General features: G+C 44.5%; 6 protein-coding genes across 6 annotated transcripts; 1 reads left to right on the top strand and 5 right to left on the bottom strand.

Annotated features, from left to right (window-relative positions):
- Window positions 1–1,665: 1,665 nt before the first annotated feature.
- On the bottom strand, window positions 1,666–4,805 carry HD556DRAFT_1303620 (uncharacterized protein; the record flags this gene model as incomplete). Its single annotated transcript, XM_041299614.1, has 13 exons — window positions 1,666–1,745; window positions 1,813–1,957; window positions 2,283–2,428; window positions 2,531–3,039; window positions 3,092–3,237; window positions 3,288–3,419; window positions 3,469–3,613; window positions 3,923–3,944; window positions 3,999–4,140; window positions 4,194–4,261; window positions 4,304–4,317; window positions 4,367–4,579; window positions 4,633–4,805. 13 exons carry the CDS (start codon window positions 4,803–4,805, stop codon window positions 1,666–1,668), a joined length of 1,935 nt encoding a protein of 644 aa, XP_041165896.1.
- A 1,091-nt stretch (window positions 4,806–5,896) lies between these two features.
- On the top strand, window positions 5,897–6,712 carry HD556DRAFT_1227092 (uncharacterized protein; the record flags this gene model as incomplete). The annotated part of the gene is made up of 1 exon (XM_041297133.1): window positions 5,897–6,712. One exon carries the CDS (start codon window positions 5,897–5,899, stop codon window positions 6,710–6,712), a length of 816 nt encoding a protein of 271 aa, XP_041165895.1.
- Window positions 6,713–8,133: 1,421 nt separating this feature from the next.
- HD556DRAFT_1429189 (casein kinase I isoform alpha-like protein) lies at window positions 8,134–9,141 on the bottom strand (the record flags this gene model as incomplete). The annotated part of the gene is made up of 3 exons (XM_041304793.1): window positions 8,134–8,631; window positions 8,696–8,964; window positions 9,015–9,141. 3 exons carry the CDS (start codon window positions 9,139–9,141, stop codon window positions 8,134–8,136), a joined length of 894 nt encoding a protein of 297 aa, XP_041165894.1.
- Window positions 9,142–13,216: 4,075 nt separating this feature from the next.
- Window positions 13,217–15,146, bottom strand: HD556DRAFT_1437309 (uncharacterized protein; the record flags this gene model as incomplete). Its single annotated transcript, XM_041305689.1, has 4 exons — window positions 13,217–13,879; window positions 13,939–14,087; window positions 14,144–14,432; window positions 14,457–15,146. 4 exons carry the CDS (start codon window positions 15,144–15,146, stop codon window positions 13,217–13,219), a joined length of 1,791 nt encoding a protein of 596 aa, XP_041165893.1.
- Window positions 15,147–22,586: 7,440 nt separating this feature from the next.
- On the bottom strand, window positions 22,587–23,027 carry HD556DRAFT_1328765 (uncharacterized protein). Its single transcript, XM_041301623.1, has 3 exons — window positions 22,835–23,027; window positions 22,713–22,807; window positions 22,587–22,643 (listed from the first exon to the last, which is right to left on the bottom strand). The coding sequence occupies exons 1-2, from the start codon at window positions 23,016–23,018 to the stop codon at window positions 22,713–22,715; spliced, it is 279 nt and encodes a 92-aa protein (XP_041165892.1). The 5' UTR covers window positions 23,019–23,027; the 3' UTR covers window positions 22,587–22,643.
- A 1,517-nt stretch (window positions 23,028–24,544) lies between these two features.
- Window positions 24,545–25,985, bottom strand: HD556DRAFT_1303617 (uncharacterized protein; the record flags this gene model as incomplete). Its single annotated transcript, XM_041299613.1, has 7 exons — window positions 24,545–24,594; window positions 24,704–24,833; window positions 24,957–24,964; window positions 25,270–25,305; window positions 25,340–25,448; window positions 25,685–25,782; window positions 25,952–25,985. The coding sequence occupies 7 exons, from the start codon at window positions 25,983–25,985 to the stop codon at window positions 24,545–24,547; spliced, it is 465 nt and encodes a 154-aa protein (XP_041165891.1).
- Window positions 25,986–26,329: the final 344 nt, after the last annotated feature.

The raw sequence follows: 26,329 nt of genomic DNA, 5'->3' as shown, positions 1-26,329 counted from the left end.
ACCAGAGTCAGTGTCACCTAAGAAGCTTCAAAGACGAGATACGCACCGACTGAGAGTGGGACATAACAGGTCCGTGGCACCATCAGCGTTGCCTAAGGACCTCGAAAGATGAGATCATGCACTGATTGAGAGTGGGACATAGCTGTCGTACATCAGCATCACCTAAGAAATTTGAAAGACGAGATCACGCACTGACTTAGAGCAGAACATAGCCATGGCACCATCAGCGATTCAGCGTTGCCTAAGGACCTCGAAAGACAAGATCATGCACCGACTGAGAGTGGGAGATATGTAGTTCTGCATTGAATGTTCCAAGAGCGCTTGCATGACGAGGATTGAACACTGAGAACGGCATTCAGCGCAGACTGCGCAGTACAGCAAACAGGCGGTAAGGACTTACATTGAACCACAAAGATGGAGAATGGTATGTCAAGGACAGAGGGTGAGTGGCGTTCGAAAGCATGTATTAGTTTGGAACTTCATAGCAGAGACATGTGTAGAGCGAGTTGCAAAGGACAGTGAGTGGAACGATTCGAACACAGGTCATGTGTGTGACTTGTCACATTCGTTGAGTTTGCGTCCAAGATCTAAGTCCCTTCATCTACCTACCCACACACCTCAATTCTGAACCCTTCGGCAATTCCTGCTCGTACTCATTCACCATCTCGGAAGAACTTGGAAGATGATGCGCATGGGTGCGAAGTTACACTCACTAGATTTTTCCCTCTACTTCAGCACACAGCAGTACTCATTCGCTATCTCGGAAGAAGATCGTCCTATCTCCTACTTATACACCCATGACCATTTTGACGTGTTCGTTCATCTACAGATGTTGCGATCAAATGCCTCTGGACTTGCTCACTTAGTATCTTTTCTACATGTAGTTTGGTTATTGTACTTAATACTACTTTTTCCTCTTTTTGAGTGGTCCCGCTGTAGGGATTCATTTCTGGCTGGGCTTGTAGAGACTGTTTTTACCTTACCTTATGTTGGCACTTTTGTAGCTTACATAAGGAAGTTATCTTTTCACCAGTTATCAGTATGAGTCTGAGTCTTCAGTAGTTTTTCATGATATTTCCTCTCCTCTGAGCCTTGAGCCTGGTCCAGAAACCCTTTAGGGTCGAATAGCAGCTAGGTTCTGCAAGACCCAACATGTTTCAGACTCACTCTCTGAATTGTTGTACCTTCACCACACCTGTAGCTGGGATAGTGATGTATCACTTACTCTTACCATAGCGAAATTGTGATACACGAATCAGTCTGTTGTATAGTGCCCAGTAATACATGACTTCACTATGCCATACCATCCTCTAATAGGCGACAAGTCTTGATCTCACAGATCTCATATGTCCTTGGTGCCTCTCATAGTATATTGTTGGTACCTTGCAATCTTGATGAGATTGAATCTTCCAAGTTCTTACGGTCAATGACTCATGTGTGATATAAATATATCAAGGGCAGTACATGAATAGTGCGCTACAAATTGTCCTACGACTGGGGCTGATCATCGACGGTAGGTATGACATCTTCACTGTCGTCTGGAGTGTCGAATGCGGCACTTGGGCAAGAACCGGTACATCTCTCCGCAGGTCCTAAAAGGAGGCCACCGTTTATTCTCTGTACAGCTGTTATCAGCACGCGAGTCCAGCACGCTCTCCCTCTGCTTTACTCTCCATTCCCGCCCTTCTGCATCCACAGGGCAACTGTGTTACCCATCTTGAGGAGAAACACATGACCGAATGTTGCTGAACGTGTTCGGGAGGTCCAGTTTGCGTTCGAACCAGGTTCAACCACAATTTAGAACATTCACACCAGGTCTTGCATACTCTGGGTGACGGGGCACAATGAGGTTGCTTGGTTGGAGCATGCCGGAGAGGCAGGTTGCGGATGCTTGATTGGCCTTTGTGGGGGTTGGATGAGGGTCGGGTGAAATGGTTGGATGAGATGGCCGGATGTACTATGGGCGCAGAATGTGGGGGTATGATGTTTAGATACACAGTAAGATACAGTAAGATGAATCATCACAAAAATTGCTCAACTCAGACCGGACCATGTATGGTCATGTCTACGGTATCAGGACTGCCGGGTATATCGGCTGCCGGTCCAGGTATGTCTTGTCATCCTAGGGAACGCTAAATTCGATCAACATATGCGTGCACATCATACTTCGGCTTGCGACATTGTCCATCGTGTAGATAATTCAGGCATTATACATCACTCAGATATATCCATGCAATCCATTGTATTTTGTATCTATACGATACAATAAGAACATAACATACAGTGTAATGTACGAAAACGCGAGTCAATGTAGTGTAAGTCCCTAAAAAGCATGCATCGGGAAGACGATGAGAGTGTGAGTCGGAGGTACGAGTCCATGATGAACGCGTGAAAGCATGAAAGCGCGGGAACTGAGTGAAAACGAGTCCTGTAATCGGATATATGAGTACAGACCAATAAAATGACAGGGAACATACCATGCAACAAAAAACAGTCTGTCACTATCTCCTGCGTGTTTGCTTCCTTGCACGTTTCGCCGGCCGCTGAGCTTCCTTGTCTCCAGAATCCTCGATGCGCCTGTTCTTACCCTTCCCTTTCGAATGAGTCTTGGCAGGCGGACATTTCGACTTTCCATTGCTGATATCATCGAGTGCGTCTTCATTATCCGTTAATTCGCTTAACGCAGGTGACTTGCGTGAGGTGGAAGCGAAGTTCGAAGGAGAAGAATGGGCAGGGGCAGGAGCAGTAGGGGCAGGGGCAGTAGGGGCAGGGGCAGGGGCAGGTGGAAGTGGAGCAGGAGGAGATTCAGCATGAGTTAGGGCCGGAGAGCTTGGAGGAGGAGTAACAGGACGGGCCGGTAGAGGACGATCAGGGACTGCGGGAGCTGCAGAAGATTTGGTAGTGGTGGAGCATGCCGCAACCTGTGCTCGCATTCTCGCCAGGCTATCCACGGAACCCGAGGAACTCCTTCCATACTCATCTGCAGATGGCCGAGCTTCTGATCCACCTTCCTGGCCGGCCTCGTTCTTGAAGAGTGACCTACCAGAAACATGATAGCTAGTAGAGTCAAATGATTTAAAGAAACACGTACATGTTCCACCACTTCTTGAGTTCCCCTACCCAATCTGTATCTCCACAGTCGCGAATGAAGTCGATGATATTGTGGTAAAACTCCGGGTATTTGAAGTTGCCGTCGATGTCCGACCATTTATTCTGCGCGCTGATTCCAAAATGTGCCTGCAAATTAAACAGTGTGAGACAGCATTTGCTAGTAAACTAGGACTTACCTGTACACAAGCATAAGCAATATGCTCCGCTTCGACAGTTGTCACGTCGTGTAGCATAGCATTACAAGTTCGTGTTGCCCGTGAGTCTTGACCCAGAGCTGTTGATGGGCCCGTAAATATATGTCGCATTACCTAGGCACATTATTAGTGAGGCTGATGACTATACCGAAGAAAAACTTACATGTTCAATGAGATAGCCCTGGAGGAGGCCTTCTGTCATAGCGTCATCGTCGTAGTCACATCCAGGGGGGTTCCTGGACCAAAGGAATGCAGGGAAGTCGTTTGCAGTCATGCGAATTCCTCCACTGGCAAGTTTCTTCTGGCCCCTGTGGAATGTGAATCTCAGTAAGAACACACTATATAAAACAACGCGTTGAAGGTACAACAATTCAGAGAGTGAGTCTGAACAATGTTGGGTCTTGCAGAACCTAGCTGCTATTCGACCCTAAAGGGTTTCTGGACCAGGCTCAAGGCTCAGAGGAGAGGAAATATCATGAAAACTTGCTGAGTACTCTGACTCCTACTGGTAACTGGTGAAAAGATAACTTCCTTATGTAAGCTACAAAAGTGCCAACATAAGGTAAGGTAAAAACAGTCTCTACAAGCCCAGCCAGAAATGAATCCCTACAGCGTACTCAGCTGGGTCTCTGTTAAATTCTGCAAGATGCGAAACAGGACAAAGAAAGGACGCTAAAACAGGGTGATTCACACCCAAATGCGATCTGGAGGGATTGCCATTGTAGATAGCGGGTCTTAAACCACCATCGGATGGAATTGGCGCCACATAGTGTCCAATCTGCGACTTCAAACGAGCTGCATCATCTGATCGTGTCGCACTAATGACTGTATTCATCTATTACAGGTCTAAGTACACAATATATGCGCATATAAATAGCATATACTCACCTTTTGAGTGACCTTAGTCAGTTCCCTGGCCTTGGTGCGATCGTTAATGAGTGATCGAATGCTTGGAGCTAAGTGGAGCAGTTGCTGATAGTTCCGAGTATATCAATCACGAGTCTTTAATGACCTAAAGAAAACATTAGCTCAAGAAAAAATTTCAATCAAATCGGACTTACATAGTAGAGAGTCTCCTCTTGCGAGTCTCCTTCTCAGCCTCAGATTCGTCGAGCTCTCCCTTCTCCACAGCTTCCTCTTGCTGAAGTAGACAGCCAGTCTTGATGAGCTTGTCGACCTTACAAAACAAGTCGACACAATGTGCGATGCCATGCGCAGCTACCAGGTACTCCTCGTGAGGATCTTCCTTGCTTGCCTTGGATCTGTTGGATTTCCTAATAGTGATAAGAATATATTAGTTTGATCCTGATAGATAGATCACACTTACTTTGATTTTGAAGCCTCCTTGTCGGTGCTTGAGCGCACACGTTTCTTGACTTGCTTTCTTGGGGGAGGAGGACGAGAATCTTCGGAAGAACTCAGTGAGCTACTTTCGCTACTGGATGATATCGAAGATTGAGAGGAAATCGAGATTGATCTGGAACATTTTTTGGGCGCCATGATGATGGTGGGAGTAGTATGAGATTAAGATATCAAGACCATATATGTCATGTTCTTAGTAATTTCCGCATGTATCATAACACGTGATCGATTGATTTGTGCGACAACAAGTCCAGCCACTACTGCGAAAGTTAGTACTAACTACTCTATACACGTAACACGCATCTCAACATGTAGATACTGGTCATCCTGCAGTATCAACACTGCAGCCATCTGGATCAAGGTAAGTGGAATCTTGATGCACGCTGTAGACTTGTACTGATACTACTTTGCAGAGTATCAAATAATCGGATATCCGTCTTAGGCCTGCCCCAGTTGGATACTTGAGGATCAGGATTGGTAGCAGGTGCGTTCACTATGTTCTTCATATGTTCCAGAATGTTGATTACCTGCATAAGTTTTCGTTGCTCTAAGTTATGGTCCGCAGGTGCGCCGCATTATTCTATCTATATTCTGGTATACTAATTACCTGCATAGCGCTTTGTACCTCTAGGTAATGCATCGGCATCTGTGTAGCTACATCTACACAATGCAATATAAATATTCTACCATTCTGTCCATGCTTGAGTCAAACCTTGAGTCCCACCATCCTTTGAGTTCATCTTGTATGGACGACCTTAGTTGTTTAGGTTGCGCGAAGTCTTTCACAACTCAAAAATGCTTGAGTAGTCATGAAGCTCAATGTTCCGCTAACAAAAGTCTAGATGCTGATATTTACAAGCGCCAGCAGCACCTCGAAAAGGAGCAGCGGAAGAAGCGAAAGCGAAGGAGACTTCGGGAAGTGTCTCGGTCGCCAACACTCCAAGAAAAAACTCCCCCTGCTCGCAACTCACCTCCTGTTGAGGAGCAGATGGATGTTGACGATGGATGGTACAACATTGACGAGGTAAGGATATAATATATTCTCAAGTTCATGCGCTGATCCTCACTAGGTTGAAAACAATGCACCAGGACCTTCTAATGCTGGTCCCTCTGGCATTGTCCCAGATCCACTGGTCGCTGCTACTGTCTCTGTCCGGTCTGGTCGACGAATCCGGATGCCAGCACGGTACATGGATTATGTCCCAGGGACAGCAACCCACTTAGCACATATGCCCTCTACCACTCATCAGACTCGTGGCCAGCCCTCTGTCCTATCCGTGTCACCATCCCTACCTCAAGAAGAACCAGGAACCCCTCCTGCTGCTGTTCAAGACCAGCCCACACTCATCCCTTACGAGACTCAACCTGATTCAATGGGTCTCTTCCGCATATACACGCAACGTCCCACTTTGATACCAGTCAGAAATGAAGGGCTGGATGCCATTGCCGATGCTCCGACCTTTGAAACTCGAGGTAACACTCATTTGGAGCAATCCCTGATCGTTCCTGGACTTCCCTCCCCAGATATCTGGCCTGACAAAATTTTCTCCGCATTCAGTAGCCCAACAGCAGGCCTCCTCTTTTGCTGGCAATACTCTGGATCCAATTCAAAGTCGAATGCTGAAATGAAACACCTTGGATGGGATTTTCTTGACGACGACAATTACCGGAGGGAAGATGCACGAGTGTATGACACTGTTCGTGAGAAGAGGCTTATACAGGACTATCTTAAGGACAGATCTAATCCATTCCACATGGAGAATGGCTGGCACTGCTCTTCGGTCAAAATTCGTCTGCCTAAAGAAAAGGAGAGGTTTGCGTCAGAAGAGGATGCTCCAGAAATGGAGATTCCAGGCGTTTATCACCGCTCGCTCACTGACATCATCACAGCCGTCTTCCAGGATAGTATTTCATGTACATTCCACATGACACCTTTCCAACAGCAATGGAAAGTGTCAGAGGAGCGCACAGTAAATGTTTACAGCGAGGTGTATTCTTCGCCTGCCTTTCTGGCAGCCTACAAAGAGATCAATTCTCTTTCTTGAGATGCCGACGATAATCTGGAGCGAGTTGTTGCTTCATTGATGATGTGGTCAGATGCTACTCATCTCGCAAGTTTTGGCAATGCATCTCTCTGGCCGGTCTACTTGTTTTTCGGTAACCAGTCCAAGTATATGCAAGGCAAGCCCACAGCATCTGCATGTCATCATGTAGCTTATATTCCTACAGTAAGTCGCTTCTTGGAAGCACTATTCGACCTTACTAATTAATATTGTGATCTAAGCTTCCAGACAACTTTCAAGACATCTACATTGGTATTTTTGGCGAGGCGTCTTCAAATGATACCTATACTCATTGCAAGCACGAGCTGATGCAAGCTATCTGGGCACTTCTGCTTGACGACAAGTTCATGCATGCATATAAGTATGGTATCATTATTCGATGCGGAGATGGGATCACACGACGAGTATTCCCTCGATTCTTCAGCTATTCTGCAGACTACCCTGAAAAGTAAGTAGTTTGCGTTGATTCTTGTAACCTACTCTTGACTCTACTTTTATTACAGAATTCTGCTTGCATGTATCAAGTTTCTCGGTGAATGTCCTTGTCCCCACTGCCTTATCAAGAAAGAAGATATTCCCAAGATGGGTACAAAGCTGGATATGAAGCGTTGTGAGGCAACTCAGTGTGTCGATGATGAAAAACGTCATCGTAAAGTTGAACAGGCGCAACACCTTATTTTTAGATATGGTATTGGCATCAATGGACAGCGCATCAAAACTATTTTACAAGAGGAATTGCTGGTCCCTACTCGTGTAAGCCATCTATTTATGCGCACACCTGGTCACTTACATGATTCCAGAATGTGTTCTCTGAATGCTTCCTTGAATATGCATTCAATTTTTTCTTAATGCTCGTCATTGACCTCCTCCACGAGTTCGAGCTGGGTGTGTGGAAGGCAATATTCACACACCTTATGCATATTCTGGTGGCTGCAGGTGGTTTTGCAGTTCAGGAACTTAATTTGAGGTATGAGTTTTTGCAGCGGTAACACAGCAGCTATCTACTTACAAATTGCAGGTACCGTCAGGTCCCCACCTTTGGAAGGGGAACAATTAGATGTTTCCACAGGAATGCATCAGCGATGAAATGTCTTGCTGCACGCAATTTTGAAGACCTGCTGCAGGTAGTGTTGCGGCAGCTGCAGCTCGGCTTAATAAGCCACAGCTTATCCTATAAACGGCTAGCCAAACCGGTAGAACCACAGCTAAGCGCCGGCTCAGTTCCAAAGTGGCTTGCAAGCGGCTATTTACAGGTTGGGCAGGAAGCAGTGTGACCCGAGTATTAGGGAAGCCAAATCTGAGTAGTAAAATTACAGAAATAAGCAAACAAATTCTGTCAAGACAGACACGGAGAGTGGAAAGGGAGCTCTTGAGTCTTGAATGCATACAAAAAGATAAGGACTCTACAGAAGTTGACGAAGGTAGGGATAATCTGGTTTCTCGCTGAACTGAAGACCGCGAGCATAAGTGAGCATGGTGGCGAATCCTGAGGGAAGTCCAAAACAGAGTGTTTTGGGAGAGGTCTGGATTTTCGACTGCAAAATACGACTTGAACTGTCGCAGGGGTACGCATCTTCTGAATCGAGTGGAGCCCAAGGGAGATCACCACATATCAAATACACAAGAACATAAGTGAGTGACTCGATATCATCGCGCCGACTCTGCTCCACACCTCGATGAGCATTGATGGATGCGAATTGTAGATTTCCAACAAAGTGTTGGTCGTTTTTGAATTGTATGTGACGACGATTCGAGTCACGGAACAGTCGTGCAACGCTGAAGTCGATGATATAAAGCTTGATGCTCTCAACCTCATCTATTTCTCTGCTGAGAACGATATTGGAGGGTTTAATATCACGATGGATGTAATCATGCAAGTGAATATACTCAATGCACGAAATCTATTATATTTTCAAGTTAGCTGCGGATACCAAATACTATAGACCAGTAAAGTTGCCTACGCACCAGCTGCTTTGCAAATGAAATTACCGTCTGTAAGTCCAATCTTTTGTTGCAGGCATTGAAATACATCTCGAGCGAGGGACCAAGGTGTTCCATTATAATTGCGTGATGTCCAGAGTCTGATCTGAACCAGTGAATATGCGGAATACTGTTTCCACCAGCAAGAGCCAAGTACGCAGCATACTCCTGCTCTAGTGTTCTTGGTTTTGAACGTTCTAGCTTTGCTATGACCTTCTGGCCAGTAAAAATATCCTTGGCGATGAACACGCGACCTATAACACTTGAATCAAATTATATTACCTGTACAACAAGCAGGACTCACCATGTGATCCAGACCCGATTTCTGCACCCAGCCTGAACCTCCCATCGATCTGAAAAGGCTCTAATCCTGATCCCTTGGCTACAATGTTGGGCTTTGAGAAAGATAGAGGTGTGTTTGGAGCTTTCATCCCTAATAGCACAGTAGTTGACGAGAAAGAGTGTACACTGACAGTACACAACATGCAGTAATGATGCACGACACGTTCAGTGACTTCAGTCGGCTAATTGCGAGGTCTTTCGGCTTTCAGCAAATGCTGGAGAGAATAGAATCATGTGTTCGTCATAGTGTGATCACTGTAGGCTTGTAACAAGGCCAGAATAAATTTCGAACTTCAAAACATGAGTAGGTACTAGGTAGCACTGCAGTAGTACTAGTAGGTACAACATAGATCATCAATAATGGATCCAGCGCAGTCCAGTCTGAAATAAATAGTAGATTGTCAGATATAACGAGATACCTAATCAACACTCATCCTCGGGGTTGCTGCCTTCAGACAACTCAATGACATTCTGATCGAGAGCATCGTCTTCATCATCCTTCGCCAAGAGACGGAAAAGATTGTCCAACTTCTTGACGCTATCTTTTCCCTGTGCTTCCATGAGTACAGAGAGCAAGTCCATGTCAGTGTCAGCTTCCTCAAATGCTCGCTCATCAAGTACTAATCCCTCTGTAAAATTAAGGTGAGACTTCTTGTAGAAAAACTTCAGCATTTGAAGAGCCTCCATAAGTGCAGGGTTGATGCGGTCTCTCCACTGGAAGAGAATATGTGTTCAGACGGAACTGCAGAAGCCTGTATAGGAAGGTAATCCATGGCAATCGAGAAAAGAATTGGAAATGTGAACTCGTTCATCTATAAGAGATATGTATAAATTAATACCGTAAGATAAATAGCCCTCCAAGTGACAACATACCAGCCAAAATTGCAATATATCAGTGCCGATTGGTGATGTCATTCCATTGAAATATATGTCAAATTCCTGATCGACGGTTTTGTCCTCTCCACCGTGAAGATTACATACAAGCATGTCATCCTCAAGTCCGTATTCTTCCCCGATGGTCTCAAACAATGACAAAGGCTTGCGGGCCCTTGCGACAACCTTGACAGGTGACTTTGGACGATATTCCTGTCCCCTGGAGCGGGGTGTGCTATCATGCATCTGCAGGGCGTTAGAAACAACGCCAGGTCAGATGTGCTCGAAATACCTTTGATTTGATTACTTGTATTGCTTTGTCAGATCCCTCATGCGACCAATGTTTCTTGATCCAACTCATGCGATATGCCGGGTTGAGAACTAATGAAATGCATTAATTATAAGAGTAAGGAAGACAAAGTAAAAATTACATACCCATTGCTATGATGTACACGTCTGATTGCATACGATCATAATACTTCTGAGCCCATTGTAACCCGATGTCCAAGAATGGCTTTAGACGGGGTTGGCTATTCTGAAGAGACTTCCACTTCGCAATGAATTGTTTGAAGATGATGATGGTGCCGCATAAGACTGGCAATCGTTCTGACGACATGGACTGAAGTGCGATATGAGGAACCTGGATGTAAAATAGTATTGCGCATCACTATTAACCATTCAGTTCATTTGATAGAGCTTACCATCAGCATAACTTCGCAATCACGAAGTACAAGCCACTCTGTTGTTGAGAGTTTGTGCCTTCGTAACTCCTTGTTATTAGGGCGCTCAAGAAAGTAATCGATAGGCTAATGATGGGTTGAGTTGATGATAACAAAAACATTCCAACACATTACCTGCTGTAGATATCGGAGGCATTGTACCATAAAGTAAACAGAGTCCCAACGTGTTCTCGAATCCTGAAGCAACTGCAGAACAGAAAGTTCGCATGACTCTGTCTGTCCCTCCTTTGTCGTGTATGTCCACCATGACTGCTCATTGCCTTCCATGATGATAGCCTTGAAGGCATCTCTGCGCATACCAGATGCACGAAGCACTTGGACAATATTGCGACCAAGTGCAATAGGATCACGTTCGAGGGCTTCCTCATAAGTATGTGACTCGGAAAGGTTCTGGGGAAGCGTAGTGATCCAATCATCATCTTCGGTCAGATCCAAGTTCGTAAGACTCTTGACGACATGGCCAACACAGAGGTTAAGGATGTGAGGGAAACAACGAATTCTGCGGGAGAGAGCATCAAAAGAGACGTCACGTTCTTCTAGCAAGACCTCAAGATGGGTCATCATGGTATCATTGTTATTGGCGTTATCCATGGTGAAGTGCCCAATCTGAGAGGAAGTCAGCAGGAACGTCTAATACATCAAGGATGCATACCCTGGCTGTGATTTCGGCCCTATCAAGCAAGCGGACAATAATATTAGCCAAGTTTTCTCCGGTATGACGCCCCTGCACACAATGGAAAGCGATCAAAGCAGCTTTCAGAACGAGGCGGGATGCCTCGCGTGCGATCCAATGTGCAGTCAAACACAGGTATGGGTGTCGACGTTTGTCCGACCACAGATCTGTTGTCACTGAGATCTTGCCTAGTGCAGCCTACATATGATAGATCAGTAGGACTCGGGACTCGGGAGGTTTGGTAGAAGAGACACATACCTTTAGATCATTCTTCAGAACATCGAAATACTTCTTCCATGCTACAATGATAAGTTCTCTCGTCTTTGTTCGCTTGGGGATGTCACGTTCTTTCAAGTCCTTGTGCAACAAGAGTAGGAGTTGTCGAAATTCGGTGCACTCGACAACATTAATAGACTATATTGGATGCAATCAACATAATGAAATATTACAAAATGTAGACACTTACTTGATCATCTGCAACTATAAAACGAATGAGACGGGCATGGAATTCTTGATGATTGAAATCGTCGATGGATGGGTCCAACTGAGAGGATTCTGTTGTTTGGGCATTGGTACCACTGGTAGTTCCAGCCTGGGTCCTTGTGCGCGTAATTTGGTTCTCAAGCTGATGCTTGGCACAGAACCGAAGGTATGCTTTTGAGTGGAGAGCATCAAGGTGGCCTCTGAGAATGCTGGTCGATGTCCTCGGGCCATAACTGTAGCTCTTCTGAGGTATCTTCTTTTTCTTCCTGAAGGATAGTGTCAATGTCATTATCGGAAAGGCAAAGAATACTTACATGCACAACCTGCACGTCTGCTTTTCAGAAGTACGTTCGAAAAAATGATTGATATCAGGTGCGCCTCTAGACTTTCTTGGAAGCCATCCTCCCCCAGATGGCTCTGTAACCTCCGATTCTTCAAGGTCTGACTCGTCAGAGCCGTCAAAGGATTCAGAGCTTGAAGGAATATCATTGTCCTTGGCATCATCATCAGTCGATGGTTGAAAGTCTGATTTGCTTAAGGTCTCTGGTGGCACTAGAGAAAGCCAACCTTGTCTGACTTGGCGAGTTCGCTTCCTCACAACAGGATGCGCACACACCAGCTGTGGTGTAGCAGGTGCTGGTGCACATGTGGTTAGAGGTTTTGGGTTGTTCAGCTTGGCTGGTATAACGACGGTATCAAGGACAGGCTCAAGGACAGGCTCAAGGTTCTCTACGATGGGTTCAAGAGCATGTACAGGTGCGGCTGTGTTGAGGAGGCGAGCCTGTTGAGGATCTTTGCGGGGATTACGACGAGGAGCACCAACAACAGACCCATCTGCAGCAATCTTCGGCTGAGGAACTCTATGGCTGCGCCCTAGTTCTGCATTGTCATCAGTTAGGCTTGGTGCAAGTTCCTCAGATGCAGGGGGTGGTTGTTTGAGCTTCCTCGACATTAAGTTAGTCGATGAAGTTTGAACTTTGAGTTGACGCGAACTCACCCTCACATTTAAATGTTAGCCACTAGTCAGGGAGTCAGGGTTCCAGGGGCCAGGGCTCGGCAAAGTTGGTTCTGGGCGGCCTCAAGGACAGACTGCTGTGAAATATAAGTATAAGTGTAGTAAGATAGAAAAAGATCGTGTTGTGAGATATCGTTAGCAAGGTCAATTGTGATCGAATCATCAGGTATCGCATATCAAGACTAAGCAGACTGTAAGCGGGCGCCTTCCATGAGTAATAACACATAAGATTCCATGAAACAACCTTGGGAAAGTAATACATGAGACAACAATAAAGATGAGAGCAAAGGATACACGGCACAGCAAAAAAACATAAGCGATCCCAGTGAGAATAAATCTCAGGCACAGTTGCAACTCGCAACTTGCAGGAGATTGACAAGTCATTCATCTTCGGAATCATCGTCATTCCGCTTCCTCTTGCTGACAGGACGTAAGTCAGACCAAAGCCACCAATTAGTCTTCGACATGTAAAATTCCTTGAGTTCCTTGTGGTCCTCCACAAGGATGCGCTGCGGATCAGGAGAATCAGCATCAAGCCACCCTTCCTCCCAATCAAGGTGAGTATTGAAGATATTAATAACGCCCTCGTGCGATTTCATGGCCTCAAGGCCATCTAGCTTTATCGCAACCAAGTTGTCCTGCAATGCCATCTCGACTATCGGGTCATGCAGATGAAGCTTTGCAAGTCTGACGTTTTCCTCTGCTTCTTTCATTGAGGGGATGTATCTTGCTGAGAACGTCTTTTGCAATTGCTGCACGAGGGCGTCAAGAGCCGGGCGACCCTTGAAAAGAGGGGTTGTTGATGTAATAGAAGACTTCGATTGCAGGAAGTTTGCCTTCCCGGAACCCCCCAAACCCTGAACTTGCTCAGGGTCCAGGGTTGTGTGCAAGAAGTGTGATCGCTCAGCATCACTGATACAAGATACCGTGAAGATGAACATGATCCATAAGATCACGTATAGCGTTGACTCCATGTCGTCCTGGAAGTCGTGAGGTGTGTTCATGTTGGCAACAAGGCGAGCAGACATGAACTGCCATGTCCCCTATCAACCGTCATTAGGGTTCATGAGTCATGACCATCACCGAAGTGAAATGTACATACAGTTCTAGTAATTTGTCTTGGCCCCGAGTCCCGAGTCGATTTAGCGAGATCCCAGTCTATGAGAATACCTTCGTTCTCATGCACCATGATATTACCTACACTGAGGTCACGATGTAAGATGTCGCAATTCTCATATGCATCCTGATGAGCTAGAGATAATAGTAAATAAGATGGCCATTGCCCGAGAATGGAGAGAATCACATACCTATTAAAGCATCTCGCACTACTTCAACGACTTGGCGAGAACTGACGAAGGATGTGATTGGGGTAGCAACAATATTAAGAACGAGGCGATAGTGAACATAAGCTATAAGGATAGCTCCTGTAGGATGGGCCCATGGCGCATCCTTAAAGCGACCAGTTTGGGTGGTATGTGCGTTCGAGCCACCCAAAACATCACCAGAGGCTAGGCACGTTGCAACGTGTCGAACGTGCTTCTCATTCAGACGCTTGTATACATCCCCTTCTGGAATGATGTCTGGCAAAAGGACACGCTATGTGTCCTTCAAGAACACAACATGATCTCCCTTGGTATCGTATGCAGAGAATCCACGTGTATTGCGCCCTATGGGGGAGAGTCCTGTTGCAACCGGAGCAGGGACTAAGTACGTTAAGTCTGAGCCGTCTGCATCTTTCATTGTGATCTGAAAGATTCGGGCATTCGATGGTAAACCAAGCTTCTGCCTGACAGTGGTTATGAGACGCAGGTAACGTGATGTAACACGGGAAACAGTTTCGTCATGGCCGCGCATTGCATGAGGTGCAACGTTGTAGCGTCGGAAGAAATCGATAAGGGCAGGAGACTCTCGATAGAAGATAGGCTCAGTGACAATGAATCCCTCGTGATCCCACCTTATCAGGCGAGCATAGTTCTTGATGATGAGGATCTGGTAAGCGTGAGTGCGCCACTGAGCACCTAGCTGAGCAGAGGCGTATGCGGTGATTTGGCCCATCGTGTCTCTTGCTTGTTGAGAAGACATAATAAACGAGGAAGCACTGGACGATGTAGAGAATGGGTCATCGCCCCTGTTCCATTTGAACTCTACCATCATCTCAGCTTGCGTCACATCACACCTGTCAGGGGTCTTGATGTTCGACGGGTATACGCAAACATCGGGCTTGATGTCATATTTTATCGATTTGTAGTTGTATATATCCCCCTTGGAAGAGACATCGACGAAGGATAAGTCGAAGTTGAATGCACTCATGGCGTGCACCTAGTAAAAGAATTTAAATTAGTTGATAAGGGATATCAATAATATCATGGGGGGTACATACAAATTTACGGTATGCTGGAACCTCACTAGTGCACTGAATGGTTTGCTTGAAACGTTCTAATGGCTGGTTAGTGTCACAACCCAATAACGAATTAACGCTGGGCAGAGACTAGGACTCAAACAACAAGATAATCACAAAGAGGATAAGGCAGCAGGTACGTCTCGGATTGCTCACTAGGAGATACAAGAGGTTTGAACTAAAGAACTACTGACTACAAGACACTACCTATATACACATATTTGTAACTGAGATCGAAACTGAGTCTGAACTAACTACCAATCAAATAATAAGATGATATCGTACGATTCTATATATAACTATGATGTCATGACATGTGCCGCAGCAACCGTAAGGTTCTGGAACATTCTGTCAGGGTCGTTTGGAATAAAGTTTAGTCCGGCGTATTCCGATAAGTCACGTGACTCGTTCATAGGTTCTTTAGTTAACTCTACAATAGACGCCGTTGTTGGGACATCTTCAACTATAAATACTTTCTTAGTAACAGGCGCTGTGACTGGGCGCTTAAAGGACTTAGAATTTAGGAATGTATAATGGTTCGTATTTGGAACTCGTGACATTACCCCCTCTCTAGGTTGAGCGTCATCGCGAAAGACATTTGGGCGGATAAAGTTTCGACGCCACTCCAAGAATTCTTGTGTTTCGAACACCGATTTATTAATTTTGCGGGGATTCAATGCTTTCGGATTTTGCCGGTGAAATTCTTGAACTTTCAACCGTGCATTCTCGAGGTTCTCTTCAGGTTCCCATGTCGCTTCTTCTATCGGATATCCTTCCCACTCTACTAGGTATTGGAGTTTTGATCTGTGCAGTCTCGAATCTAGGACTTTTCGTACTGTCCATTCGGAATCGCCTTCTGATACGATCTCTGGCGGCGGACAATGATGTGGAGGTCTTTGGATTAAGGTCGAGGGGGAATGCGGAGTGAGTAATTCTACATGGAATATTGGGTGGATCTGATATTTTGCCGGAAGTTTCAGGCGGTAATTTACATCACCCGTCTTCTCAAGCACTTCAAACGGACCAAGTCTTCGGTCGGAGAGTTTCTTATTCGGTCTTTTCTGATGAATATTCTTGGCATTGAGCCAGACCATGTCTCCTTTCTTGAACTGTGGTGCGTCTTTTACTCCTTTATCGTAGAATCTTTTCATCCGTTCACTAGCCATGCGCAGCATACTTTCTGCGTCTTCTTTCGCCTCTTTCATTACATCCACTCGTTCATCAGCTGCAGGTACTTTGGAATTGGAAATTGGTGAAAAAGTAAACTCTGGATTGTATCCGTAGAGTACTTTGAATGGACTATGACCGGTTACAGTGACGGAATTATTGTGAGCGAATTCTGCTAGCGGAAGCCAGTCTACCCAATCATTTTGGCGGTAAGACGTGAACATTCTCAGATATTGCTCGACTTCTTGGTTTATCCTTTCCGTTTGTCCATCTGTCTGAGGATGATAAGCCGTTGACATGTTCCATTTTATGCCTAGGCGTTTCGACACTTGTCCCATAAACTTGGAGATGAATTGTGTTCCTCTATCTGATATCACCTGCTTCGGAGTTCCATGGTGTTTCCATACGTTATCTAAGAAAAGTTTCGCGATTCCTCGAGCGTCAACTTCCTTTTTCGTAGGCATGATGTGCGTTTGTTTCGTGTATCGATCAACGACGACAAAAATAGAGTCGAACCCTTCGCTTTTAGGCAAATCTACTATCAAATCACAAGTGATTGATTGCCAAGGTCCCGCTGGTATTTCGTTTGGTTTCAGCGGACCGTGTGGTTGCGTTGGGTGAATCTTCGTTGCTCTGCATCTATCACAGCCATCTACGTAATCGTGGACATATTTCGTCATTGAAGGCCACCAATAATTTCTGGAAATCAATTCTAAGGTTTTGGCTCGTCCTGGATGTCCAGCCGGTGGAGAGTCGTGAAACAACTCCAATATCTCTCGGCGGATCTCTTTATTGTTTGGAACATAAACCAATCCTCGGAATAACACCAATCCATCCTCAACATTCCATTCTTCAATCCCTCTGCGTAGTTGTACCGGTGCCGCTTTCAATGTTTCTAATGCTTTAGCGACTTCAGGTTCTCATTCTGTGCATTGCCTTATCCTTCTCAGCAATTGTTTTTCTCCTTGCACTAGAACTTGACCTCTTTTGGCGGCTTTTACAGTAAAAAACTCCGGTGTTAACAGAACGCGATCAGAATTGTCGTTTTCTACCCCCTCTCTGTGGTCTTCTCTCCGAGATAGACGGTCTGCCTTATCGTTAACTACACCAGGCTTATGTTGGAGCGTAAATTTGTACTCCGCCAGGAATAAACTCCATCTGGCTTGCCTTCTTGTTAACTTTTGGCTCGTCATAAAATACTCGAGATTTTTGTGATCCGTCCAGATCTCCACATGATGAGGTTTTCCCTGCACATAATGCCTCCACTCCTCCAACGCTCGAATGATTGCCAATAATTCTTTATCGTGAACGTCATAATTTAGTTCTGCATCATTCATTGATTTCGAATAGTAGGCTACGGGATGCCATAAATCATCTTCCATCAGTTGAGATAGAACCGCTCCAGTTGCATAATCGGAAGCATCGGTTTCTATTTTCATTTTTTTCTCAATGTCCGGCATGACTAGAATCGGAGCTGTTGTGAACCTTGACTTCAGTTCATCAAACACATCTTGTTGTTTCTCCGTCCAGTCCCATTTGACATCTTTCCGTAATAAATCATTCATTGGTCTGGCTATGTCCGAGAACCCGAAGATAAATCTTCTGTAGAAGTTGGCAAAACCCATAAATGCTTGGATATCTTTAACACATTTGGGTGTAGGCCATTTCATAACTCCTTCTACTTTCACAGGGTCCATTCGAACACCACCCTTCTCCACGATCAACCCGAGGAACTCGACTTCCGACTGTTCGAAGCTACATTTTTCAGGCTTCAGATACAAGTCGTTCTCTTTTAGTCGTTTTAGTACCTCTCGTACAACCTTCTGGTGTTGCTCCCTATCGCCATTTGTGAACACGAGAATATCATCAATATAGACAACTACGGTCTTTCCATCAATTAAATCTCTGAATATCTCGTTCATCATTGTTTGAAACGTGGCAGGGGAGTTCGTCAACCCGAAGTACATTACGGTTGGTTCATGGTGACCAAACGGCGTTTTGAAGGCCGCCTTCCACTCATCTCCTTCTTTCATGCGAATATTATTGTACCCCCATCGTACATCCATCTTGGAGTACATCGTGGCACCGGTTAAAGCATCAATTAAATCTTGAGATCTCGGTAGCGGATACGCATTTTTAACCGTCTTCTCATTGAGCTTTCTATAGTCCATTACCGGTCTTAACTTGCCATCTTTCTTGGCCACAAAAAGAAAGGTGCTGCCACTGGGGATTGTGACTCTCTAATACGTCCCAGTGCGGTCTCAGCTTTCAACCAATCTTTCAGAGTGTCCATCTCTTTAGGTGACAAAGGGTATGGTTTCGCATTCGGCGGAAGATCGCCATTGTCCTTAAGATCTATCGCATGATCCCATTTCTTTTTTTCAGGAAAACATTTAGATTCTTCTTCTGAGAAAACTCCCAGGTAATCGTGAAGCCAATCGGGAACCATCTCTTCAACCGATTTCTTCACCTTCGTTGCTTCTTCTGCAACCTTCTGCTCCGTGGCGACCGAGGCTTTATATTTGATCCATTCTCCAGGATACTCTTCATCTTCTATTTCCTCGACCGTCGCCCTTTTCATCGCCATGTCTTCTTCGTCATCCTCTTCTGTGGGAATCAGATCTGGCACTTCTTCTGTCTTTTTTTGTTCTTTTCTTTTTCTTTTTCTTTTTTCTTTTTTCTTTATTTTTTTGTCTTTGTTCTTTTTTCGTAATACATTTAACCGGGCATCGAGAAAGTGCAAATTGTCCAGCATTCCAGTCTATTTCCGGATTATGATATCTTAGCCAATCTATGCCGATAATAACATCATCGTTTCCTAGATCCGTAACCATGAAGGCTGCTTCATCCTCAACATGGTCACCGATTCTTAGACCTAGTTCTGCGAAGTGTGTCATTGATCCCGCGGCATTTAGCGAGCCATCAATATTTTTAACCGGAATAGGTCTTAATAATTTACGACACCGGATCTCATTCTTTTTCACAAACTTTTCACTGATAAATAATGTTGACGCTCCACAGTCTACTAACGCTTTCATGTCTGCTTGTCGGTTCTTTCCCTTCAACGTAATCGGAATATAAAAATGCTCAGATTTGGATTTAATATATACTTCTGATACATCCGAAAACGTAGATAGAATGGAGAAACGATTGTTCGGGTCTAAGTTCGCAGACTTTGACTTTGACCCTTCTAAAAACCCTTGCCTTCCTTGCTAGCAGTCCAGTCTTTGAACCACTGCGGCATCGGGTTCTCTTCCTTTGGCACTGTAGTAGCCTTCACCTGCGCTTTGGGCGCGACTGCGTCTTTGCAGTTTCTAGCCATATGGCCTTCTCCTCCACAGCGATAGCATTTGAAAGATCCAGTCTTTCCTTGTGGCTTTGGGGCCCATTTCTGCTTTCTGGAGTCGACGTCCATGGCGTCAGAGTCTTTGCTCGGACCGGCCTTTGACTCAAAGTTCTTGGTACCCTGTCTTGGGGTCCACCAGCTTGTCTTTTTCTTGTCCGCATCTAGCTCCTCGTAATTGCGTCCGATTTGGATCGCATGTTCCACCAGTTTCTTCATGGTGTCCTTGTCCCTGTAGGGAACATGAGCGAGTTGCATTTTAATGCGGTCTTGAAGTCCAGTCCTGAACTTTTGTCTCTGATCATAGTCTGAGAAAGATGTTAATGCGGCTTTTTGTTTGAAAGCAGCCACATATTCGGGAACAGTTGAAGATCCTTGCTTAAGGGATTCCAACTCTCGGACCGCCTTCCCTTCACGGTCTTCTTGACCCCACATGGCTTCGAGATCTGTTTTGAATTCTTCCATGGTGATCTTCTTGTTGCCCGTTTCTGGGAGTCTGGCAATGTATGGTTGCGCCCATTTGCCTGCAGCGCCTTTCATGAAAGAAAGTAAGACCCCTATTCTTTGAACCTCTTGTATTGCTGGCCACTGCGATGAGTATAGTGCCGTCTGTGCAATCCATGTTTGAAGTTCCACGGAGTCTTTTTCTCCTGTGAAGTCCGAGGGTTTTGCATATTTGATACTGGGGGGGGATTGGTTGAGCATGGTTGTTCCTGCGGAGCCGAAAGAGGTCTGTTGAGACTGTATTTTCATAGTCTCGTCTTCCTGCATCTCCAGGTGTAGTGAAAGATCCTTGTTTGCCTTCTGTAGGATCGAATTCTTCTCTTCTAGCTCCAGGATCTTGCTTCTAAATTGATCCGCTTGGTTTGCTAGTGCCTGATGAATGTACTGCACTACTTGTTCTGGAGTAGTGGGTAGCACCACAGGTTGTGTAGGTTGGGGAGGTAGTTCAGACATAGTACCAGTTGTTTTCTGGAACCCGATTTACTGATGTCTGTTTGAAGAGCTGCTCGTAAGGGCTCTTCCGAAAGGGAATAGTGATGAAAAGAGAAAAGTTATGTAACGGAAAACTGAGTGGTCCCCGATATCTGATCGGATCTACCACTGGCTCAGGGTCAAGGGGTTCTGGTAAAATCCCACACTGACACTTCCCTAATACTGACTAAGAAAGAATACGTAAACTATACTCGATCGAGTGGGAAAAACTAGGGACAATGCAATCTCCGTTTTGAGGGTACAAGCCTAGGACAAGTTATCACTCTTCCAGCCGAAGCTTACAAGTGCGAGTCTCACTAGGGTATGTCTCTAAATCCTCGTAGGTCGAAAGCACGGTTTGTCGTCTAGACAGTTCCGCTATTGACTCGAAATGAATGCCTACGTGCGTGATGAAAAAGGATAGGTAAAAGGAAACTATAGTAACGTTGAGCAGGCAGGGTTTTGGGCCAGCACTCAAAGTTGTAGAGAGACACCTAATGTTGTCAACTCCTCCGTATACTGGCGGCTGTGGTAAGACAGGGCCTGGTATAGGACTACTAACTAATAAAGCGGATAGGTATGAAATGCGCTCAAATGAGCAAAAAAGTGATGAATGGGTCTCGGTTGTTTAGACCGGGCAAAGAGTAAATGGCTTTGTTTGAATGACGATATGAAAAGACTTTCAATATGGCCAAGCAAAGAAAGAGATGTGCGAGAGTGTAACGCAAGAGTCGGAGTCTCCTATAGTTCAAACCTAATGTCACAACCCAATAACAAATTAACGCTGGGCAGAGACTAGGACTCAAACAACAAGATAATCACAAAGAGGATAAGGCAGCAGGTACGTCTCGGATTGCTCACTAGGAGATACAAGAGGTTTGAACTAAAGAACTACTGACTACAAGACACTACCTATATACACATATTTGTAACTGAGATCGAAACTGAGTCTGAACTAACTACCAATCAAATAATAAGATGATATCGTACGATTCTATATATAACTATGATGTCATGACATGTGCCGCAGCAACCGTAAGGTTCTGGAACATTCTGTCAGGGTCGTTTGGAATAAAGTTTAGTCCGGCGTATTCCGATAAGTCACGTGACTCGTTCATAGGTTCTTTAGTTAACTCTACAATAGACGCCGTTGTTGGGACATCTTCAACTATAAATACTTTCTTAGTAACAGGCGCTGTGACTGGGCGCTTAAAGGACTTAGAATTTAGGAATGTATAATGGTTCGTATTTGGAACTCGTGACAGTTAGTGAGAGGAGTATATCCGTGATCCAGTAATTGGCTGCTTGGAAAGAATTCATCCAAAAATTGCTGAACGGGCATCAGACCCACTGCGAAGGGTAACACCTCTTTCCCAAGGCCATTGATTGTATTGATACGATAATGCGCGTTGGTAGAGAATGGAACCATGGTAGATGAGCCGCGTTTGATTGGAGTGTTGTAACCACTGTCTTCAATATCAGTATCAGTGATCAGCTGAGGGTCTCCAGGTGCAGGAGTGACTGAAGGCAGACAAGCGCCAGACCCAGACTCAGGGGGTGCCGATGGTCCGTAGGATTGCACAGGTTCGTCAGCGATATGAGTAATGACATCGACAACATCCTGTGGGGCGGCGCTGGCCATGGTCTAAATGGTTAGCCACTTACACAGCCGCTTCAAAGCTGCAGCTTGCAGCTAGCCAGCTGCGGGAACTGCCGTAATGTGAGATCCGAGTCTCGGCTAAAGCCACCAGTCGAGCCGTGGAAAAGCTGAGCCGAGCCGGAAGCCGCAGCAACACTACTCCTGCCTTTGGAGTCCCCTCCTTCACTCAGTCAGCTGAGTGTTCCAAGTGCGCCAGCTGCATGTGCTCAGGCTATACTGTTAAAATTAAGCATAATACTCACTGACTAGAAACGGTATGGTTTTGTAAGTTTGTTTGTAAACTATCAATCCCCTACAATTAAGCTTAACGGCTTCTGATTCCTTTGGTGATTCTCAGGCTTCCAAGAATAGCGCTACCACCGGAAAAATTACCAAATTGGGATATTCCAATAATCTCACTATTCCCACATACCTCCCTGGCTCTACTGCTGCACCAGAGCTTTCCCCTTACTCACTCATGTATATAAGTAGTAGAATGGCATGTACATACATAAAATGATACAATAGACCGCTTTTTTCATTGTCTGAGAGCTTGTACAGCAGTCTACAGTGCTGACTACAATATGTGCATCCCAGGACTAAAACATATTCGGTTTTTTGCCCCTTTAGCAGGGAAGCAATTCTGACTGTATATATCATATATTAGAGTGTTAATGAATATATTACACTGCTTGTTTGAGCCTCTGTAGTGTCCTACATCAGTAGATATGTTAAATTCATGAATACCTCTCAAAAAACATAAACCAGTTCGCATTTTTTAGTGTTTAGGTATATAGACTGGTGAATATTATTTCTAACATCTCTTTACTAGTATATACATCATATCAAGAGTATAGGTCAGCAGGATCAGTCCCTAGGGTCATATGTATTGTCATCTTCCTGGTGGTTCACTCTCTGAGAAAATTTTTCCTGCAGCTCCGGCCCTCTAGGATGGTAGGTAGTCTTTTACTATGAACATATGGAATATATTTATCACATAGGTATACCAGAACAATACCAGGATCCTTGTCTACAATCCAAAGTCACTTTTTGCCTACAATGTACCATATTTTCGCATTTTTGAGGTTTTCCACTACATTCTCACTACATAGACTATACCAGCTGTTCATATATCACTTATAGTACATATATGAAGCCTTCCAAAGGCCATGATCAGGCAGAAATATGTCAGAGTAATGATATCAATGATATAGGGGCAAATCCCACAATCATGCAAATGTTATATTTCAACCCTGTCTAGGGCGAAGATTTCATTAAAAATGTATAGAATACATTGTAAACTACTTAAATATACTATACTAATATATGTTGTGAAGGTAAAGGTGATGTGGAAGTGTTGTGGTCTCAATTTGTTGCATTATTATGGTCAGACCACCCTTGCATAGACTGTTGGTGCATAGTACTTTTTCGATGTTTGGACTTTTGACTTTCCCATGACCTATTTCTTATCTATTGGATTCCCCTGCCGTCAATTATTCATGGATCCTTCTGGTAGTCGAGGACTGTATTACTTGGTATATATAGTGTACTCCAAGATAGTCTGATCATAATATTTTACTATATTCATGTCTGGGAATTCTTATCAGTGAGAATAGGAGATATGTGCTTGATATCATTACTCTGACATATTTCTGCCTGATCATGGCCTTTGGAAGGCTTCATATATGTACTATAAGTGATATATGAACAGCTGGTATAGTCTATGTAGTGAGAATGTAGTGGAAAACCTCAAAAATGCGAAAATATGGTACATTGTAGGCAAAAAGTGACTTTGGATTGTAGACAAGGATCCTGGTATTGTTCTGGTATACCTATGTGATAAATATATTCCATATGTTCATAGTAAAAGACTACCTACCATCCTAGAGGGCCGGAGCTGCAGGAAAAATTTTCTCAGAGAGTGAACCACCAGGAAGATGACAATACATATGACCCTAGGGACTGATCCTGCTGACCTATACTCTTGATATGATGTATATACTAGTAAAGAGATGTTAGAAATAATATTCACCAGTCTATATACCTAAACACTAAAAAATGCGAACTGGTTTATGTTTTTTGAGAGGTATTCATGAATTTAACATATCTACTGATGTAGGACACTACAGAGGCTCAAACAAGCAGTGTAATATATTCATTAACACTCTAATATATGATATATACAGTCAGAATTGCTTCCCTGCTAAAGGGGCAAAAAACCGAATATGTTTTAGTCCTGGGATGCACATATTGTAGTCAGCACTGTAGACTGCTGTACAAGCTCTCAGACAATGAAAAAAGCGGTCTATTGTATCATTTTATGTATGTACATGCCATTCTACTACTTATATACATGAGTGAGTAAGGGGAAAGCTCTGGTGCAGCAGTAGAGCCAGGGAGGTATGTGGGAATAGTGAGATTATTGGAATATCCCAATTTGGTAATTTTTCCGGTGGTAGCGCTATTCTTGGAAGCCTGAGAAAAACATTTCCAGTAGCATCAAGATCACAAGAGAGATCCCGATCTTTAGAACCAGTGAGGCATCGTGCCTGTTAAGCTTCATGAAGCTTCATGTTGGTGACTCCGAGACAAACTTACAAAATGTACTGTGTATAGTTAGACATGGTTAAGTATCACCCTGCCATGAACAGGTGATGTGCTACTTTCCCTGAATTATCCTATCCAGTTACGATTGTCTCTGTGAGCGATGATGATATTTTATGGCGCAACCAGCCTCGACCCAATGACCCTTTTGCACTGGTGATAGTCAATCCCTGGGAATCTGAATATGCTATTAGGCCCATCCATTATCTCATTTGATGCTTTGATGTTTCAGTTTCTTGTCTACGTGTTTGATTGCACTTTTTTGCTTTTTTTGCACTATACTTCACTACTGCAGCATGATACTTACAATACTCTTTGAGCTGAATGACTCGGGCATCGACCACTAATGATTTTGCACTGTCATTACATCTACATACGACAAGGACAATAGCATCCCCCTTCTTTGCTTTGATGTTGACCATTTGATGTGCCAGGTAAGTAGTAGGGGGACACGTTGTAGAAGACAATGCAGCCCTCCAAAAAATACTAGCAAAAAGAGTACATGGCGAGAGTCTGAGTCACTGATTGAACGGGCAGCGCGCAGATGTCACAACAGGTACCAAACAGGCAATGACAAACAGGTCACCAAAATGCGCAGGGTGCGCAATGCGCAATAATAAATGTGCACCTATAACGCCATATGACCCATGGTTGACTTAGCATCATGTGTAGTTCCCATGTACGACGTGTAAATGATGACCAAAATAGGTAAGTACACTCACATGCTCACTGCGCTCATTGCCGAAACCTTCGTGCTCACTGTTGCACACAGTGAGCTCAATTATTTTACCATTTTCACACATTTTTTCGTAATCTTTCACTGTATCATGTCACATGTCATTAAATATTAAATATTTCATATTTTTAGACCTCCTAAGTGTACATAATTGAATGAATACTGTAATGGGGTCCTCCACCTCATCCCTTGGGCCTCAAACCATTCTAAAAAGGCTCCTGAGAGTCAACAGTCTGCCAGGAGAGAGTTCTACCTGCAAGTGCTAGCTGGGTACTAGTAGCAGCCATGGTCACGGTGTCAGCCGCGACACGGCGGCGCCGTGGGTCACGTGGTATGTTGTGACCGTGAGATTTCCATTATACATGCAAGTGGGTCGGATGGGGGCCGGATGTCTCGGATGTCTCGGATGTCCCGGATCGAGATGTCCTCACTAACGTGCACGGAGTCGGGGATCGTAATATTACTAATATATAGGAAAGGTTTTCGTCACATTGGAATATAAAGCAATATATGACTATGTAAAAACACCATAATCAGGATAATCCCCAGCAAGAACTCACCGGTTTACTGATGCGCCATGCATGCATGAACAGCAAACATTAGTGGTACTCAATTCAAATTTTCAAACATT

This window comes from Suillus plorans (assembly GCF_016647745.1).
Source record: "Suillus plorans strain S12 chromosome Unknown HD556scaffold_4, whole genome shotgun sequence".
NCBI classification, from domain to species: Eukaryota; Fungi; Basidiomycota; class Agaricomycetes; order Boletales; family Suillaceae; genus Suillus; species Suillus plorans.
Note: the sequence above shows the minus strand (reverse complement) of the source record. Positions and strands in the feature narration are given on the sequence as shown.

Excerpts from the sequence above, each read along its gene's own strand:
- HD556DRAFT_1328765 (XM_041301623.1), bottom strand. The coding sequence starts at position 23,018 with ATGATATATACAGTCAGAATTGCTTCCCTGCTAAAGGGGCAAAAAACC. Across the intron at positions 22,808-22,834 it reads TCTACTACTTATATACATGA|CAGTAGAGCCAGGGAGGTAT; the intron begins GTGAGTAAGGGG and ends GCTCTGGTGCAG.